We start from the raw sequence: 19,843 nt of genomic DNA on the forward strand, positions 1-19,843 counted from the left end.
AGAGAAGGCTGTAATCTATAATAGATCCATCGTGTTCTGATGAGTCCCAATCTTGTGACTGATATACATATCACACCAGGTTGGTGGCACCTTAGTTGTGGTAACGGCTGGAGCGGAATGCTTGGAATGGTATCAAATAATTCCATTAGCCCAGTTCCAGCCATTACTATGAGCCGTCCTCCCCTCAGCAGACAATCTACAGTTGAAGTCGGAAGTTTACATACACCTCAGCCAAATACATTTAAACTCAGTTTTTCACAATTCCTGACATTTAATCCTGGTAAAAATGACCTGTCTTAGGTCAGTTAGGATCACCCCTTTATTTTAAGAATGTGAAATGTCAGAATAATAGTAGAGAGAATTATTTATTTCAGCTTTTATTTATTTCATCACATTCCCAGTGGGTCAGAAGTTTACATACACTCAATTAGTATTTGGTTGCATTGCCTTTAAATTGTTTTTCTTGTGTCAAATGTTTCAGGTAGCCTTCCACAAGCTTCCCATAATAAGTTGGGTGAATTTTGGCCCATTCCTCCTGACAGAGCTAGTGTAACTGAGTCAGGTTTGTAGGCCTCCTTGCTCGCACACGCTTTTTCAGTTCTGCCCACAAATTTTTATAGGATTGAGGTCGGAGCTTTGTGATAACTTGCACTTTTCCCACCTAAGTACGTTCATCTCTAGGAGACAGAACGCATCTCCTTCCTGAGCGGTATGATGTCTAAGTGGTCCCATGGTGTTTATACTTGCGTACTATTGTTTGTACAGATGAACGTGGTACCTTCAGGCATTTGGAAATTTCTCCCAAGAATGAACCCGACTTGTGGAGGTCTACAATTTTTTTCTGAGGTCTTGGATGATTTATTTTGATTTTCCCATGATATCAAGCAAAAAGGTCCATGGGACCACGTAGCCATCATACCGCTCAGGAAGGAGACTCGTTGTGTCTCCTAGAGATGAATGCACTTTGGTGGGAAATTGCACATCAATCCCAGAACAACAGCAAAGGACCTTGTGAAGATGCTGGAGGAAACAGGTATAGAAGTATCGATATCCACAGTAAAACGAGTCCTATATCGTCATAACCTGAAAGGCCGCTCAGCAAGGAAGAAGCCGCTGCTCCAAACCCGCCATAAAGAAGACAGACTAAGGTTTGCAACTGCACATGGGGACAAAGATCGTACTTTTTGGAGAAATGTCCTCTGGTCTGATGAAACAAAAATAGGACTGTTTGGCCATAATGACCATCATTATGTTTGGAGGAAAAAGGGGGAGGCTTGCAAGCCGAAGAACCGTGAAGCACAGTGGTGGCAGCATCATGTTGTGGGGGAGATTTGCTGCAGGAAGGACTGGTGCACTTCACAAAATAGATGGCATCATGAGAAAAGAAAATTATGAGGATATTTGAAGCAAGACATAAATCCGGAAGTTAAAGCTTGGTTGCAAATGGGTCTTCCAAATGGACAATGACCCCAAGCATACTTCCAAAGTTGTGGCAAAATGGCTTAAGGATAACAAAGTCAAGGTGTTGGAGTGGCCATCACAAAGCCTCAATCCTATAGAAAATGTGTGGGCAGAACTGAAAAAGCGTGTGCGAGCAAGGAGGCCTACAAACCTGACTCAGTTACACCAGCTCTGTCAGAAGGAATGGGCCAAAATTCACCCAACCTATTGTTGTAAGCTTGTGGAAGGCTACCTGAAACGTTTGAGCCAAGTTAAACAATTTAAAGGCAATGCAACCAAATACTAATTGAGTGTATGTAAACTTCTGACCCACTGGGAATGTGATAAAAGAAATTAAAGCTGAAATAAATAATTCTCTCTACTATTATTCTGACATTTCACATTCTTAAAATAAAGTGGTGATCCTAACTGATCTAAGATAGGGCATTTTTACTAGGATTAAATGTCAGGAATTGTGAAAAACTGAGTTTAAATGTATTTGGCTGAGGTGTATGTAAACTTCCGACTACAACTGTACATGTACTCAGTCTCTCTCTGCCTGACCAATAGAAGGACATACTGTACAGAGGTTTTGTGGAGGTTATGGGAACGTTAGATGTGCGTTGGTTGATTGACTGGGCAAAGTTTGAGAGGCGTTGCATCGGCAGGCTGAGCGATGGGTGGCGGGGGGTATGGCTGGATGGTTGATTGATTGGGTAATGTTTGGGAGACGTTGCGTCGGCAGGCTGAGCGGTGGGTGGTGGTGGTGGTGGGGGGGGGGGTATGGCTGGATGGTTGATTGACTGGGCAAAGTTTGAGAGGCGTTGCGTCGGCAGGCTGAGCGGTGGGCGGTGGGGGGGTATGGCTGGATGGTTGATTGATGATGTTGGGGAAACGCACCTTAGACGTAGTGTTTTGGAACCGAGCAGTTGCTATGGGGTTGATATAGAAAACCTGTTTTGTTTGGGGTTGAGGAGGGTGGGGTTCAACCTTAGAGAGAAAGAATGACAGAAACACACCGGTTCACTCAATGCCTGGATCGACTCAATGGATGGAGAGCTGGGGGTGGTGGGGAGAAATTGGTTCAGCCCCTGGACATGGAGTTGTCAGGGTTGGGATGGCCATTGGGGAGTCTGGAGAAAGCCTTGACTTGGTAATGTATGGAGCCTTTACTCAGTTAAGTAGGAAGTGTTTACTAGAGTATGTCCTCTTTAGCTGTAGTGTGTGTAGCCTTTACCAGGTAATGTATGAAGCTAACAGGAAGTGTACTGTGAAGCTTACAGGAAGTGTACTGTGAAGCTAACAGGAAGTGTACTGTGCTGGCTTGGATATCATACTGTTCTTTTTAGCAGGGTTCCAGCAACTAAAGTAGATGGGTTACCAGGCCAGCCCAGCTTGGCTTGGCTTTTCCCTACAGATGTAGGATCTTAATTTGATCACCATGTTGCAGGAGAACTTGAAAATTAAATGCAAAACTTTCTGTCATTTACACTTTCAGACATCATTTTCCTGAAAAATGTATCAATCCCTTAATTATATATCCATTAATTATAATCCACATAACAATTCACATTTCCTGTTGCTGCAGGATTATTTTCCTCCTGTAGCAAACTGGCTCAAATGAAGATCCTACATGGGTATAGTGTGAATCGGGGCACTCAGAAGACTAGGGTGATGTGAGGTATCACTAACTCACCCGTACGAAGCTGGCGGGGAACCACCCCTCCTCCTCGTCAATCTGACCCCACCACCAGTCCTTATTGGACGCGTCCAGCACCTTGATGACATCACCGGCCTTAAACGCCAACTCTCGGTCGGCCATGGTCACATGGTCCCATACTGCCTCAGCGCTGACGATAGATCCTCCACTTATCAACTGGAGACAAGGAACAAGGGAAGAGAGGGAGGGAGAGCGAGAAAGAGAGAGGGGGGAGGAGAGAGTGAGTGTGACAGAGAGAGAGAGAGAGAGAGAGAGAGAGAGAGAGAGAGAGAGAGAGAGAGAGAGAGAGAGAGAGAGAGAGACAGACAGACAGACAGACAGACAGACAGACAGACAGACAGACAGACAGACAGACAGACAGACAAAGTGATTATTCTCAATTCCACTGACACAAACATACACACAATATCATCAAGCTACATTTTATTGAACTGCAATGAGACTAAATGGAATGAACCTCTGTGTTCGAGGCTATTAGGTAATTATCAGAAGCTTTACAACCAAGTGAAATACCATTAGCAACGATGTTATGTCAGCCACCTTAGGGAGGCACTGCTCACCAGAAAAGAGAACATGCTGAGGCATGAATCGCTAAAAATGTAGCGATATTTAGTCAGTTTAGTCATAATTCCGTGCTCACATCCCCATCTAATCGTATGTGAGTGAGTCCCTTGTGCTTAAAACCCACACAGAGTAATGCATGTTAATACCAGCAACCAGAGCTAAAGTCATTAGCATCCCATCATCGCTAACACAACAACACCCAAGACACAATACAGAAGGTAGGGAGGTGACCCCACCAGTGTCAGCGCAGGCTCTGTGAGTGACTGATGATAACATTACAGAATAATTACAACAGTGTTAATGTAATATAAACATCAAGGACCAAAGATTGCTCAGATTCTCTGTCAGACTCTCTCTCTCTCTCTCTGCACAAGTGTTACAGTGTGTGTGCTAACTGTTTGTGTGTGGGTGTGTAAGTATGTGTGTATGTGTGTGTGTGTGTGTGTGCTAACTGTTTGTGTGTGGGTGTGTAAGCGTTTCCGTTAGGAAAATGTGGCGCACGGACATTTCACCGGCAGCATTTTAATTTACAGGACATTCTAGAAATGTACTGGACCCATATGGATTGGGTGGATAACCTGATTAGAGAGTTCCCCCACGGTGCTCAGAATGACAGAAATCACAGAATTCATCTTAACAGAACATGCAATGGCTTGGCGTCCTTCTTACTGAATTCCGATGCTTTGAAGATATCACAATAACTGTCCACACTTACTTTTCCTCAGCCAACAAGACGAGTAACGAACAGCAACATCACTACCCACAGGGCACGCACCGGTTGAATCAACATCGTGTCCACGTCATTTGATTGAAATGACGTTGAACCAACGTGGAATAGACGTTTACTTGACATCTACTAACCCTCATGGTAGAAAGGTTTACCTATTCTATTGGTCAAATTAAATCTAACTTTATGTGTCACATGTGCATATATGCATATATTTTTTTGTAAACAATGAGGCTGAACCAACAAATCAGAACATTTAGCTTCAAATGTTGATGAACTATTATCTCTTCACATTACAAGCGCAGCGATGTGCACACGGCATTAGGCTATGCAAATGTTTGTTCCATAATGCAAATGGTGGGAAAACAGTGTTGCCAAAAGCATACCGTACATGTTGGTGGTTTCATGTGACAGAGATTAAAATATCTGTTATAAATTCAGAAAGAAGGGAGATCTAAAGATGCAACAACTAGACTGGGTTGCTGATAGGATTAGGCTTGACGTTTGGCTGCTGGACAATGAAAGAAAGTTGGCATTTGGTCTTTATAAAATCCTTTTGACTATGGGCTACTTTGAAGCAAGGTAAAACATGCCTCATAATATGAAGTAAAACATTCAGGTTTCAAACAATTAAAGCATACTGCCTCCAGCTCATTGCAAGGTAGCGACGCGCTGAAGTCTGCCAACTGTTGCCTATTGAATGGTGAATGGGAAGCCATCTTGAGAAATCAAAATCAAAACTGTTTTTAACACGCGATTGCATTTAGAATTGTTTACGCAATGATTGGGCTTATAAAAACACGGCAGACTCGGCAGATTTTCAGCTCAAATATAAGCTCTGTATCTGTATGGGTTAGATAGGCCACACAACGACTAACGAAAATACACACGCAGAAGTGTTATTCCATTAAATTATGCAAATGAACCTATAGACCGATAAGCATGACTGGTCAAATGGATTTCCATCAGTGAATATACTAAAAAGCCTAATTTTGCAATGGAGTTTATTTCCTTCTCCCGGACAATTAGCCAGCGGTAATGTTATGTATTTTTTATTGTCCAAAACCCAGCTATTAGCGGCTAACGGAAACCCTGGTGTGTGTTTGTTGGGGCGGATAGTGGTGTGTGTGTGTGTCCTTCTTATTCAAGGAGCAGAGAAGACTGAGATGACATCATTAGTCTGTTCTGAGTGGGAGCCACCACACACACCACTATCCACCCAACTCTTGAACACTCCTCCGCCACCCACTCCTGTCCATCACTCTGAGTAATGTCTCCATGTCACCTTGAGGCAGGCACAGATCCCAATTCACACACACTTCACACACACACACACACACACGCACGCACACACACACGCACGCACACACACACACACACACACGCACACACACAGCTCAACAGCAGTTTGCCTTTTAAACTCTGCCTCCAGCCACGTCTCCCCGTGGACTACTGGGATAGCTCAGGGAGAAGAGCCAATCAATGAAGAGCAGATAGCAGAGGGATCATGGGTAGCGACAGACAGCTGAGCCTGGAGGGATGGAACATGGACTGAACCTGATTATAATATCTGGCTAGTATGGCAAAACAAGGACACTCTAGGAAACATCAGAAACCTCAGAAGGTTAAAGGTCACACACTCTAATAATAGATCAATGGTTGCCTCCCAAACTGCACTCTATATAGGCCAATAGGGCTCTGGTCATGTTCCACTAGAGCCACATATAGAGAGTCTGGCCATTCATTCAGCTTTCGACCACAAAGCATTAGAATGGTTCACTAGAAAGAATGGTTATGGCCCTATGGCTTGTATTTAGAATTCAGTACAACAGAAATATCAATGGCACTCAGTCAGGAGTGTGTTGGCTTTTCTGTTCATGGTGTTCTGTTTTTGAGTTCCCATTTGACATGTGTTTCCATTGTTTCAACCAAAAGCATTATATAACTCTACGGCAGACATGTTAGTTGCCTCTAGGGAATATTGACCAATCACAATCAGTCTGTAAGGTGACAGGGAGCTAAGGCTCTCCTGACCTCTAACCTCAAGACATCAGCAGAGACGGTAAATATTAACCCCGACCCACATACCCCCTACCTCATACGCCCTACCCCCATACCTCCTACCCTCTACCCCATACCCCCTACCTCATACGCCCTAACCCGACCCCCATACCCACTACCCCATACCCCCCACCTTCTACGCCCTACCCCCATACCTCCTACCTCCTACCACTTAGGGTACCTCCTACCTCCTACCCCCTAACACATACCTCCTACCCATTACCCCTACCTCCTACCCCATACCTCCTACCTCCTACCCCATACTCCCTACATCCTACCCCATACCTCCTATATCCTACCACCATACCTCCTACCTCCTACCCCATACCTCCTACCTCCTACCCCCATACCCCTTGGGCGCTATTGTAGATCTGAAGGGATTGGATAGTAGATCGGATGGGATTGGATAGTATATCTGAAGGGATTGGACTGTAGATCTGAAGGGATTGGATAGTAGATCTGAAGGGATTGGATAGTAGATCTGAAGGGATTGGATAGTAGATCTGAAGGGATTGGATAGTAGATCTGAAGGGATTTGATAGTAGATCTGAAGGGATTGGATAGTAGATCTGAAGGGATTGGATAGCAGATCTGAAGGGATTGGACTGTAGATCTGAAGGGATTGGATAGTAGATCTGAAGGGATTGGATAGTAGATCTGAAGGGATTGGACTGTAGATCTGAAGGGATTGGATAGTAGATCTGAAGGGATTGGATAGTAGATCTGAAGGGATTGGATAGTAGATCTGAAGGGATTGGATAGTAGATCTGAAGGGATTGGATAGTATATCTGAAGGGATTGGACTGTAGATCTGAAGGGATTGGACTGTAGATCTGAAGGGATTGGATAGTAGATCTGAAGGGATTGGACTGTAGATCTGAAGCGATTGGATAGTAGATCTGAAGGGATTGGACTGTAGATCTGAAGGGATTGGACTGTAGATCTGAAGGGATTGGACTGTAGATCTGAAGGGATTGGATAGTAGATCTGAAGGGATTGGATAGTAGATCTGAAGGGATTGGATAGTAGATCTGAAGGGATTGGACTGTAGATCTGAAGCGATTGGATAGTAGATCTGAAGGGATTGGATAGTAGATCTGAAGGGATTGGATAGTAGATCTGAAGGGATTGGATAGTAGATCTGAAGGGATTGGATAGTAGATCTGAAGGGATTGGACTGTAGATCTGAAGGGATTGGATAGTAGATCTGAAGGGATTGGATAGTAGATCTGAAGGGATTGGACTGTAGATCTGAAGGGATTGGATAACAATGTGGTGGGAATTCCTACACAGGTGCCAAGAGGGATCCATACTGGAAAATTCAAAGCAGATGCCATATTTCACAGAATCCTATCCACCGCCAAGCCACCTCCAAGGGACCCACCTGCGAGGGCGAGGATCCCCAAAAACAGCATTTCTATTGGGAGTAAGCCTCACTCCCCTCCCACCTACTGGATTACATGCTCTCTCCATGGTCCCTCTACAACAGTACTCAACCCCATTGACTAATAATAACATCTAGAGCATTTAGTGTATTAAATACTAGAGTATTTCACCCCATTCACTATGCTTACAACATTCCTCTAATGTGATATCACAACACTGTAGATACATCTCTCTAATGTGATATCACAACACTGTAGATACATCTCTCTAATGTGATATCACAAACCTGTAGATACATCTCTCTAATGTGATATCACAACACTGTAGATACATTCCTCTAATGTGATATCACAACACTGTAGATACATCTCTCTAATGTGATATCACAAACCTGTAGATACATCTCTCTAATGTGATATCACAACACTGTAGATACATTCCTCTAATGTGATATCACAACACTGTAGATACATCTCTCTAATGTGATATCACAACACCGTAGATACATCTCTCTAATGTGATATCACAACACTGTAGATACATCTCTCTAATGTGATATCACAACACTGTAGATACATTCCTCTAATGTGATATCACAACACTGTAGATACATCTCTCTAATGTGATATCACAACACCGTAGCTACATCTCTCTAATGTGTGGGTATATATCCAGCCAGAACAAACACCAGTCCCTGTTCATTCCTCTCTTCATCCCTCCATACCCTCCCCAGGATAACGAGATCAGTTCCCCCCCCTCCCTGATACATCACACTGTTTTCCTCTAAATTAAAAGAATTGCATAACCAATCTCTCTCCCATTCCTCTCTCTCTCTCTTTTCCCCCGGTCTCCCTCTCTCTTTCTTTCCCAGTGGGGGCTGCCTTTCGTTGATCAAAGGAAACCTGCTTACCATGCAGCCAGGAGATCTGACGTCCAACCAACAACCATAGAAATAGAATCCATAGAATAGATTCATTTATGTCAACGATGGGTTAGAGGTTCCAAGCAGGTTCTATTAATTATATTTCTATGCCAAAAACATCCTCTTGCTCCCAAACCTGTTTATCTAGCTGGATCTGCCTACCGTAGAGAGACATCCCTCTCTCATATACCTCTGGAACTATCAGTCTACTGTAGAGAGACATCCCTCTCTCATATACCTCTGGAACTATCAGTCTAATGTAAAGAGACATCCCTCTCTCATATACCTCTGGAACTATCAGTCTACTGTAGAGAGACATCCCTCTCTCATATACCTCTGGAACTATCAGTCTAATGTAAAGAGACAGTCCTTTCTCCTATACCTCTGGAACTATCAGTCTACTGTAAAGAGACAGTCCTTTCTCCTATACCTCTGGAACTATCAGTCTACTGTAAAGAGACAGTCCTTTCTCCTATACCTCTGGAACTATCAGTCTACTGTAGAGAGACATCCCTCTCTCATATACCTCTGGAATTATCAGTCTAATGTAAAGAGACATCCCTCTCTCATATACCTCTGGAACTATCAGTCTAATGTAAAGAGACATCCCTCTCTCATATACCTCTGGAACTATCAGTCTACTGTAAAGAGACATCCCTCTCTCATATACCTCTGGAACTATCAGTCTACTGTAGAGAGACATCCCTCTCTCATATACCTCTGGAACTATCAGTCTACTGTAGAGAGACATCCCTCTCTCATATACCTCTGGAACTATCAGTCTATTGTAAAGAGACAGTCCTTTCTCATATACCTCTGGAACTATCAGTCTACTGTAAAGAGACATCCCTCTCTCATATACCTCTGGAACTATCAGTCTACTGTAGAGAGACATCCCTCTCTCATATACCTCTGGAACTATCAGTCTACTGTAGAGAGACATCCCTCTCTCATATACCTCTGGAACTATCAGTCTAATGTAAAGAGACAGTCCTTTATCCTATACCTCTGGAACTATCAGTCTAATGTAAAGAGACAGTCCTTTCTCCTATACCTCTGGAACTATCAGTCTACTGTAGAGAGACATCCCTCTCTAATATACCTCTGGAATTATCAGTCTAATGTAAAGAGACATCCCTCTCTCATATACCTCTGGAACTATCAGTCTACTGTAAAGAGACATCCCTCTCTCATATACCTCTGGAACTATCAGTCTAATGTAAAGAGACATCCCTCTCTCATATACCTCTGGAACTATCAGTCTAATGTAAAGAGACATCCCTCTTTCATATACCTCTGGAACTATCAGTCTACTGTAGAGAGACATCCCTCTCTCATATACCTCTGGAACTATCAGTCTACTGTAGAGAGACATCCCTCTCTCATATACCTCTGGAACTATCAGTCTAATGTAAAGAGACAGTCCTTTATCCTATACCTCTGGAACTATCAGTCTAATGTAAAGAGACATCCCTCTCTCATATACCTCTGGAACTATCAGTCTACTGTAAAGATACATCCTTCTTTCATATACCTCTGGAACTATCAGTCTAATGTAAAGAGACAGTCCTTTCTCCTATACCTCTGGAACTATCAGTCTACTGTAGAGAGACATCCCTCTCTCATATACCTCTGGAATTATCAGTCTAATGTAAAGAGACATCCCTCTCTCATATACCTCTGGAACTATCAGTCTACTGTAAAGAGACATCCCTCTCTCATATACCTCTGGAACTATCAGTCTAATGTAAAGAGACATCCCTCTCTCATATACCTCTGGAACTATCAGTCTAATGTAAAGAGACATCCCTCTCTCATATACCTCTGGAACTATCAGTCTACTGTAAAGAGACAGTCCTTTCTCATATACCTCTGGAATTATCAGTCTAATGTAAAGAGACATCCCTCTCTCATATACCTCTGGAACTATCAGTCTACTGTAGAGAGACATCCCTCTCTCATATACCTCTGGAACTATCAGTCTAATGTAAAGAGACAGTCCTTTCTCCTATACCTCTGGAACTATCAGTCTACTGTAGAGAGACATCCCTCTCTCATATACCTCTGGAACTATCAGTCTACTGTAGAGAGACATCCCTTTCTCCTATACCTCTGGAACTATCAGTCTAATGTAAAGAGACAGTCCTTTCTCCTATACCTCTGGAACTATCAGTCTACTGTAGAGAGACATCCCTCTCTCATATACCTCTGGAACTATCAGTCTAATGTAAAGAGACATCCCTCTCTCATATACCTCTGGAACTATCAGTCTAATGTAAAGAGACATCCCTCTCTCATATACCTCTGGAACTATCAGTCTAATGTAGAGAGACATTCCTTTCTCATATACCTCTGGAACTATCAGTCTAATGTAAAGAGACAGTCCTTTCTCCTATACCTCTGGAACTATCAGTCTAATGTAAAGAGACAGTCCTTTCTCCTATACCTCTGGAACTATCAGTCTACTGTAAAGAGACAGTCCTTTCTCCTATACCTCTGGAACTATCAGTCTACTGTAGAGAGACATCCCTCTCTCATATACCTCTGGAACTATCAGTCTACTGTAAAGAGACAGTCCTTTCTCATATACCTCTGGAACTATCAGTCTACTGTAAAGAGACAGTCCTTTCTCATATACCTCTGGAACTATCAGTCTACTGTAAAGAGACAGTCCTTTCTCCTATACCTCTGGAACTATCAGTCTACTGTAGAGAGACATTCCTTTCTCATATACCTCTGGAACTATCAGTCTAATGTAAAGAGACATCCCTCTCTCATATACCTCTGGAACTATCAGTCTAATGTAAAGAGACAGTCCTTTCTCCTATACCTCTGGAACTATCAGTCTAATGTAAAGAGACAGTCCTTTCTCCTATACCTCTGGAACTATCAGTCTACTGTAAAGAGACAGTCCTTTCTCCTATACCTCTGGAACTATCAGTCTACTGTAGAGAGACATCCCTCTCTCATATACCTCTGGAACTATCAGTCTACTGTAAAGAGACAGTCCTTTCTCATATACCTCTGGAACTATCAGTCTACTGTAAAGAGACAGTCCTTTCTCATATACCTCTGGAACTATCAGTCTACTGTAAAGAGACAGTCCTTTCTCCTATACCTCTGGAACTATCAGTCTACTGTAGAGAGACATTCCTTTCTCATATACCTCTGGAACTATCAGTCTAATGTAAAGAGACATCCCTCTCTCATATACCTCTGGAACTATCAGTCTAATGTAAAGAGACAGTCCTTTCTCCTATACCTCTGGAACTATCAGTCTAATGTAAAGAGACAGTCCTTTCTCCTATACCTCTGGAACTATCAGTCTAATGTAGAGAGACATTCCTTTCTCATATACCTCTGGAACTATCAGTCTAATGTAAAGAGACAGTCCTTTCTCCTATACCTCTGGAACTATCAGTCTAATGTAGAGAGACATTCCTTTCTCCTATACCTCTGGAACTATCAGTCTACTGTAGAGAGACATCCCTCTCTCATATACCTCTGGAACTATCAGTCTAATGTAAAGAGACAGTCCTCTCTCCTACACATATATATATATATATGTTTACTGCATAGCTAGACCCACAGACAGTATCACTGAAATCTGTGGTGCTGATGAGCTATTGGATAACATTGCAGCAACAACATCAAAGATAAAAGCGGATCCGACTGCAAACCTGTATTTGGGTCAAATGACCGATACATGCAGACATGCATTGGTTTAATTTGACACAGGTAATGATGCAAATATCTGGTTCCAGGTCACACATAATAAGGACAGTGGTAAACTGCCGAGCTGAAGGGCTAATCCCCTCGCTAACACGATCACGCACCACACCACACCACAACACATCAGCATTCACCCACTGCAGCTAGCAGCAGCCTCGACAGCACACCACACACAGATACTGGAAAACATTCTTACCATGTTTGTGGCATTAAAATGGTCAGACAGCGTATGCATGGATGTATCTAGTCAGTTAACCATCCTAGTAATAATCCTTTAGGAAACAGGTATATAGGTAACGATCCTTCAGAGAGAGAGACAAAGAAAGAGAGAGAGAGAGAGAAAGAAAGACAAAGAGAGAGAGAGAGAAAGAGAGAGAGAGAGAGAGAGGGAGAGAGGGAGAGAGGGAGAGAGAGAGAGACAGGGAGAGAGAGAGAGAGAGAGAGAGAGAGAGAGAAGGAAAGAGAGTGAGAGAGAGAGACAGGGAGAGAGAGAGAGAGACAGAGACAGAGACAGAGAGAGAGAGAAGGAAAGACAAAGAGAGAGAGAGAGAGAGAGAGAGAGAGAGAGAGAGAGAGGGAGAGAGAGAGAGAGAGAGAGGGAAAGACAGAGAGAGAGAGAGAGAGAGATATATAGAGAGAGAGAGAGAGAGAGAGAGAGAGAAAGAGAGAGAGACAGAGATGTGGAGGAAACGAGACGGTATTCCAGAAAGAGGCTCTTCCTCTCCTCTGCGAGTGATGTACTGAGTCTGTCTCTCTCCCTCCGTCCTCCTGCCTGAGCCTACCAACCCAGTTATGCAATACACTTATGCTCAGAGTCTCCCAGCCAATCAAAGAGGCTGAAACGAGTAAGAAAAACACACACCTCCGACACACAGAAGCATGCACGTACATACATATACTGGCGCGTACACACATCTCCAACACACACACACACACACATATTGGCACGTCAGACTGCACAGCGTTTAACATAACTCTATTAGGAAACACCTGCCATGGAGAATTATTCCAAATGTGTGAACACTATTGATGCCTGTAGGGCTCGGCTTTACACTGAAACTATAGATAACAGACACACACGCATACACACACGGATACACACACACACGCACACACACACACACACTCATACACACACACACACACACACACGCAAACATGCATACACACATGCACACACTTAATACATGTACACATGAATTAACATACACAGTCCCACCAGTCTGTACGTATCATCCTACCATCTCTACCAACCCAACAACTGTCTGTACCATAGATACATGAACACACTGTTATGATCCTACTGAAAGGCTGTCTGTACCATAGATACATGAACACACTGTTATGATCCGTTTGAGAGGATGAACTTTCTTTGTCTTGTATCCTATTGAGATGTAAACACACACACACACACACACACACACACACACACACACACACACACACACACACACATGCCACTGCATGTGACCGAGCATCTCTCTGCACAATGTAAGCGCACACACACACACGCACATACTCATCTATCTGATAGGTCTGAGTCTGCAGGGCTTTACATCTGATAGGTCTGTGTGTGTATGTGCGTGTGTGTGTACGTGTGTGTGTGTGCACTTACATTGTGCAGAGAGATGCTCGGTCACATGCAGTGGCATGTGTGTGTGTGTGTGTGTGTGTATTTACATCTGATAGGCCTGAGAGTCTGCCAGGGCTTTATACAGTGCATTGCGAAAGTATTCGGCCCCCTTGAACTTTGCGACCTTTTGCCACATTTCAGGCTTCAAACATAAAGATATAAAACTGTATTTTTTTTGTGAAGAATCAACAACAAGTGGGACACAATCATGAAGTGGAACGACATTTATTGGATATTTCAAACTTTTTTAACAAATCAAAAACTGAAAAATTGGGCGTGCAAAATTATTCAGCCCCTTTACTTTCAGAGCAGCAAACTCTCTCCAGAAGTTCAGTGAGGATCTCTGAATGATCCAATGTTGACCTAAATGACTAATGATGATAAATACAATCCACCTGTGTGTAATCAAGTCTCCGTATAAATGCACCCGCACTGTGATAGTCTCAGAGGTCCGTTAAAAGCGCAGAGAGCATCATGAAAAACAAGGAACACACCAGGCAGGTCCGAGATACTGTTGTGAAGAAGTTTAAAGACGGATTTGGATACAAAAAGATTTCCCAAGCTTTAAACATCCCAAGGAGCACTGTGCAAGCGATAATATTGAAATGGAAGGAGTATCAGACCACTGCAAATCTACCAAGACCTGGCCGTCCCTCTAAACTTTCAGCTCATACAAGGAGAAGACTGATCAGAGATGCAGCCAAGAGGCCCATGATCACTCTGGATGAACTGCAGAGATCTACAGCTGAGGTGGGAGACTCTGTCCATAGGACAACAATCAGTCGTATATTGCACAAATCTGGCCTTTATGGAAGAGTGGCAAGAAGAAAGCCATTTCTTAAAGATATCCATAAAAAGTGTTGTTTAAAGTTTGCCACAAGCCACCTGGGAGACACACCAAACATGTGGAAGAAGGTGCTCTGGTCAGAAGAAACCAAAATTGAACTTTTTGGCAACAATGCAAGACGTTATGTTTGGCGTAAAAGCAACACAGCTCATCACCCTGAACACACCATCCCCACTGTCAAACATGGTGGTGGCAGCATCATGGTTTGGGCCTGCTTTTCTTCAGCAGGGACAGGGAAGATGGTTAAAATTGATGGGAAGATGGATGGAGCCAAATACAGGACCATTCTGGAAGAAAACCTGATGGAGTCTGCAAAAGACCTGAGACTGGGACGGAGATTTGTCTTCCAACAAGACAATGATCCAAAACATAAAGCAAAATCTACAATGGAATGGTTCAAAAATAAACATATCCAGGTGTTAGAATGGCCAAGTCAAAGTCCAGACCTGAATCCAATCGAGAATCTGTGGAAAGAACTGAAAACTGCTGTTCACAAATGCTCTCCATCCAACCTCACTGAGCTCGAGCTGTTTTGCAAGGAGGAATGGGAAAAAATGTCAGTCTCTCGATGTGCAAAACTGATAGAGACATACCCCAAGCGACTTACAGCTGTAATCGCAGCAAAAGGTGGCGCTACAAAGTATTAACTTAAGGGGGCTGAATAATTTTGCACACCCAATTTTTAAGTTTTTGATTTGTTAAAAAAGTTTGAAATATCCAATAAATGTCATTCCACTTCATGATTGTGTCCCACTTGTTGTTGATTCTTCACAAAAAAATACAGTTTTATATCTTTATGTTTGAATCCTGAAATGTGGCAAAAGGTCGCAAAGTTCAAGGGGGCCGAATACTTTCGCAAGGCACTGTATCTGATAGGTTTGAGTCTGCAGGGCTTTAAATCTGATAGGTTTTAGTCTCCAAGGCTTTATATCTGATAGGTCTGAGTCTGCAGGGCTTTATATCTGATAGGTCTGAGTCTGCAGGGCTTTATATCTGATAGGTCTGAGTCTGCAGGGCTTTATATCTGATAGGTCTGTCTGCAGGGCTTTATATCTGATAGGTCTGAGTTTTGAGACTTCCGGGATGTTAACACATCATCTATAGTCTCTCATTTATTTATTCATTTTAACCTCATTTTTTTTTACCATGTAAGTTGACTGAGAACGCATTCTCACTGACAGCAACGACCTGGGGAATAGTTACAGGGGAGAGGAGGGGTGATGAATGAGCCAATTGGAAGCTGGGGATGATTCGGTGGCTATGATGGCCAGATTGGGAATTTAGCCAGGACTCTCATACCATATAATATTTATAAACCTCACCTTCCATCAGATATGAAGAATGTCCCATAGTAAAGCTAAATGCACAGATTGTATCTGTTTAATAATAATATGAAATACAATTCCTTGTGATTGTGTGTTGTTTAGAATAAAGACAGTTCTATTAATCTCTATTGATTGATACCGGTTTATTGTGTCTGAAATGGATTCACAGGCAGGTGCTGAGGCATAGAGTAATGGTGAGATAGATACATGTTGCATGGTTTAAAATGGGGGAAACCGATGTGTGTGTTGGAGCATTGAGGGACTCCTCTAGCTGGCAGCTATTGGTTGATAATGTCCCGTAGGAAAGTTTATGTTGTGCATCATTAAAACATCTTGGACCACTATAACACACGTAGAAATCCTTCCAAAGCACCACCAGTAAATCACTATAAAAATCCCTTGTAGTTGCGAGATAAGGATGAATCATTGTTGCTGAATATAATACAACATTATTACAGCCCGTCAAAGCATCCCAAATAATAGCTACACATCTGAAATACCGTTAGAAAAACAGTATAATAATTGATTACAGGACTAAACCAAAGCGCACATTTCAGTGCTGTTGCTCACAGAGATACATTGTACAATATGGAGGAGAGAAGAGGAGAGCGGGCATGCATGGGGGATAAAACACGGCCTTCAGAGGAAATATGGTGACTTCTCTACAATCACCAGAGAAACATTACAGAGCTTTACCCGCACAACCACGACCACCAAAACACCATCAGCTACACACGGCCAGAGGATGAGACAACGGGAAGATTCATGGGATATACTGGAAATAAATACACATATATTGATTGTACCAACGTCATTCATTTCACTGTGTGGCCATGTTGAAAATGCGATGTGTGTCCCGCTCTCAACGAACGACTGAACGCGCGCTTGCTCCCTCTCTCTCAAACGGTTGTGTGTTCAAGCGCCGGTCCAGTTAACGCGTATCGAGGATGAACATTAACAGAACGTTCACAAGCACCAGAACCGCGATCACCGTGAACACAACAAATGTCTGGACATCCAAGGCCATGGTGCAACGCTGTAAGGCGTGAGGGATGCGGCTGCTGCCGTGTCTGTGTGCTCCTTGTCGGGATGACGGGAGGCGCTCGCTGCTGCTCTGCTCTGGTCTCGACCGGGACTGTTTGAATTTAACGGTCCAGACAGCATCCACCATTTGGCTACAGATTGAAAAGAAAAAGACAGGGGGAAAAACGGTCTCCCAGGCTACGCTTATTGTCTTCACCCTACACGCGCTATTGCAGCTCATAAAAGGCTTGCGAACAGATGCATCATCTTCCTCACCACCATCATCCTCATCACCGTCCGTCAGCACCGATTATTCTCCTCGGGTCAACACTCGCAGGTGTTCGCTGTTTCTCCCCCTGAACCGACACGGTCAGGATTCAAGCCAGCTGACACTCAACAACACACACAATTATTGTCTGTCTTTCTGTCTGTCTGCGGCCTACGCGCGGGCTGCTGAGCCTTCTGCTTGTCTTGGACCGGAAAGATGGAACAAAGAGAGAGCTGGCTGTGAAGCAGCGAGAGCTCGAGAGGCGGTCCTGCCAGAATACTGATCAGCGCTCAGCTACGAGGCTAACAGGATCACCTATCACGGAAGAAAGGAGGGGGGATAATGCCCGACACACAAAAACAATATTTACCTCTGAGTGAGGACAAACCAAACCACAACCCTATTCAACCAAAAACCATACCACAAACCACATCCTGTCAACCTCATCTCCTAAACATATTTGTATAATATCACCTTGCTCTATGAATCAATCCCAACCTTTATTATCCTCAACCTGTGATGAAGGACAATTCATGTTAGATTTAATTAAAGGTGTAATTTCCCCCTGAAATTACCATTGGAACCTGTCAGCATTTTCCTGCCATTTTCTTACAGTAGACCTAATCAATCTGACTCTATGCCCGAGGGTCTAGGTGATCTAACTGACAGTAGAATTTACACCAGTCATTATCTTCTCACATTGTAGGCCTATGAGACTGTAAACAATGGAGAATGGCAAACCCATCTATAACACCATAGACTGTGTGAGAATAGCAAACACAGTTCTATAACACCATAGACTGTATGAGAATAGCAAACCCATCTATAACACCATAGACTGTGAGAATAGAAAACCCATCTATAACACCATAGACTGTATGAGAATAGAAAACCCATCTATAACACCATAGACTGTGTGAGAATAGAAAACCCATCTATAACACCATAGACTGTGAGAATAGAAAACCCATCTATAACACCATAGACTGTGAGAATAGAAAACCCATCTATAACACCATAGACTGTCTAAAAACCCATCTATAACACCATGAGAAATTGGCTCAGTTCAAATGTTTGTAGTAACAAAAAGTCTTTGGGTGCCTGGTTCAAAAGACAAACACTTGAAGAAAGTTATATATTTTTTGCTTTCTTGAGTCAGGCAGCTCCAAAATGCAGGTGTTTCAGCCCAGCTCAGTGCTTTCTGTGGTGGTGGGGCAGCCAGCGGAAAATGCAGAGTGTAGTGGTTGGTAATATTCTCTAGTTTCGCTGTGATTGGCTCACTGTTCTGTCACTCATGGGGACACAACTCAATGCAAAATCTACAGGGAGAGCTCGATAATTCAAGCCCCTTGGGTGCTGCCATAGAGTTACATTAGAAGTGCCCATTCAAGAAGGCTCAAGGTAATTGGCCTCAGATAAAATGAGGACAAATCACATTATATCTACCGTAGCTTTGATTGGACTGATCATGTCAACATCATACTTTCAAAATCTTAGCTAGCAAGCAGTCATCATCATGAATCAAGTCGACAATCTACTGGCAAATCGTATTTAATCTTTGTCATATGAAAGATCAATTATAGATAAAACGTATCCGTGCTCATCGGCCATTGGACATAAACATTACACAACAAATTAGAAATCGCAAATTCAACAATGAGTGGTTTTGTTAGGAATCAGTGGCTTACTGCAAGCGTTGCAAAAACAATCACTAGCCTGCTTTTCAGTGGAGAGTTTGTGTGGTCCAAATCTGGGTTTAAGGGTCTCTTTTCCAAGCTTAAAAGGATAAACACTCAACACCGTGGGCCAGACAAGGTTGAATACATTGGCCATGCTGTCAATCCAGCATGACTTCTGGATCAAAACAACTGGAAACTCGGAACTGGGAAATCTCAGACTTCAGTGAGTTCATGTGCCTCACCCTAAAAATGTGGTCCCTTTCCCCCTCATAACTTAGCCTACTTATCTGACTTGGTAGTGCACATGTAGCCTATAGCCTGTTTTAGAGAAAATTCATCATTGAATATTGTAAGAGCTTTCATTGTCTGGTTATATCCCCCATTTATTTATCCTATGTTTCTGACTTGGTGTACAGGGAGAATAATGTAAGAACAGCCCATCTTCTGAATTCTGTTATGGTACATTTCAAAAGTGCAAATTATATATTGACTACGTCCGTCCTAGCTCGTAAATTA

General features: G+C 43.0%; 1 protein-coding gene across 10 annotated transcripts in view; it reads right to left on the minus strand.

Moving 5' to 3' along the window:
- The window catches only part of LOC110489137 (rho guanine nucleotide exchange factor 9), a 94,435-nt gene that overhangs the window by 24,256 nt on the left and 50,336 nt on the right, over positions 1–19,843 (minus strand). For 7 of the 10 annotated variants that reach the window (XM_036943322.1, XM_036943315.1, XM_036943321.1 and 4 more), the window contains 2 exons: positions 3,137–3,316; positions 2,341–2,430 (listed from right to left, as the gene is read on the minus strand). In XM_036943322.1, the coding sequence (XP_036799217.1) occupies positions 2,341–2,430; positions 3,137–3,316 (270 nt within the window). Of the gene's footprint in view, positions 1–2,340; positions 2,431–3,136; positions 3,317–12,748; positions 12,948–19,843 lie in introns of those variants that run through there. The other 3 variants (XM_036943319.1, XM_036943317.1, XM_036943324.1) reach the window with 2 other exon arrangements.

This window comes from Oncorhynchus mykiss, chromosome 14, assembly GCF_013265735.2.
Source record: "Oncorhynchus mykiss isolate Arlee chromosome 14, USDA_OmykA_1.1, whole genome shotgun sequence".
Lineage (NCBI taxonomy): Eukaryota > Metazoa > Chordata > Actinopteri > Salmoniformes > Salmonidae > Oncorhynchus > Oncorhynchus mykiss.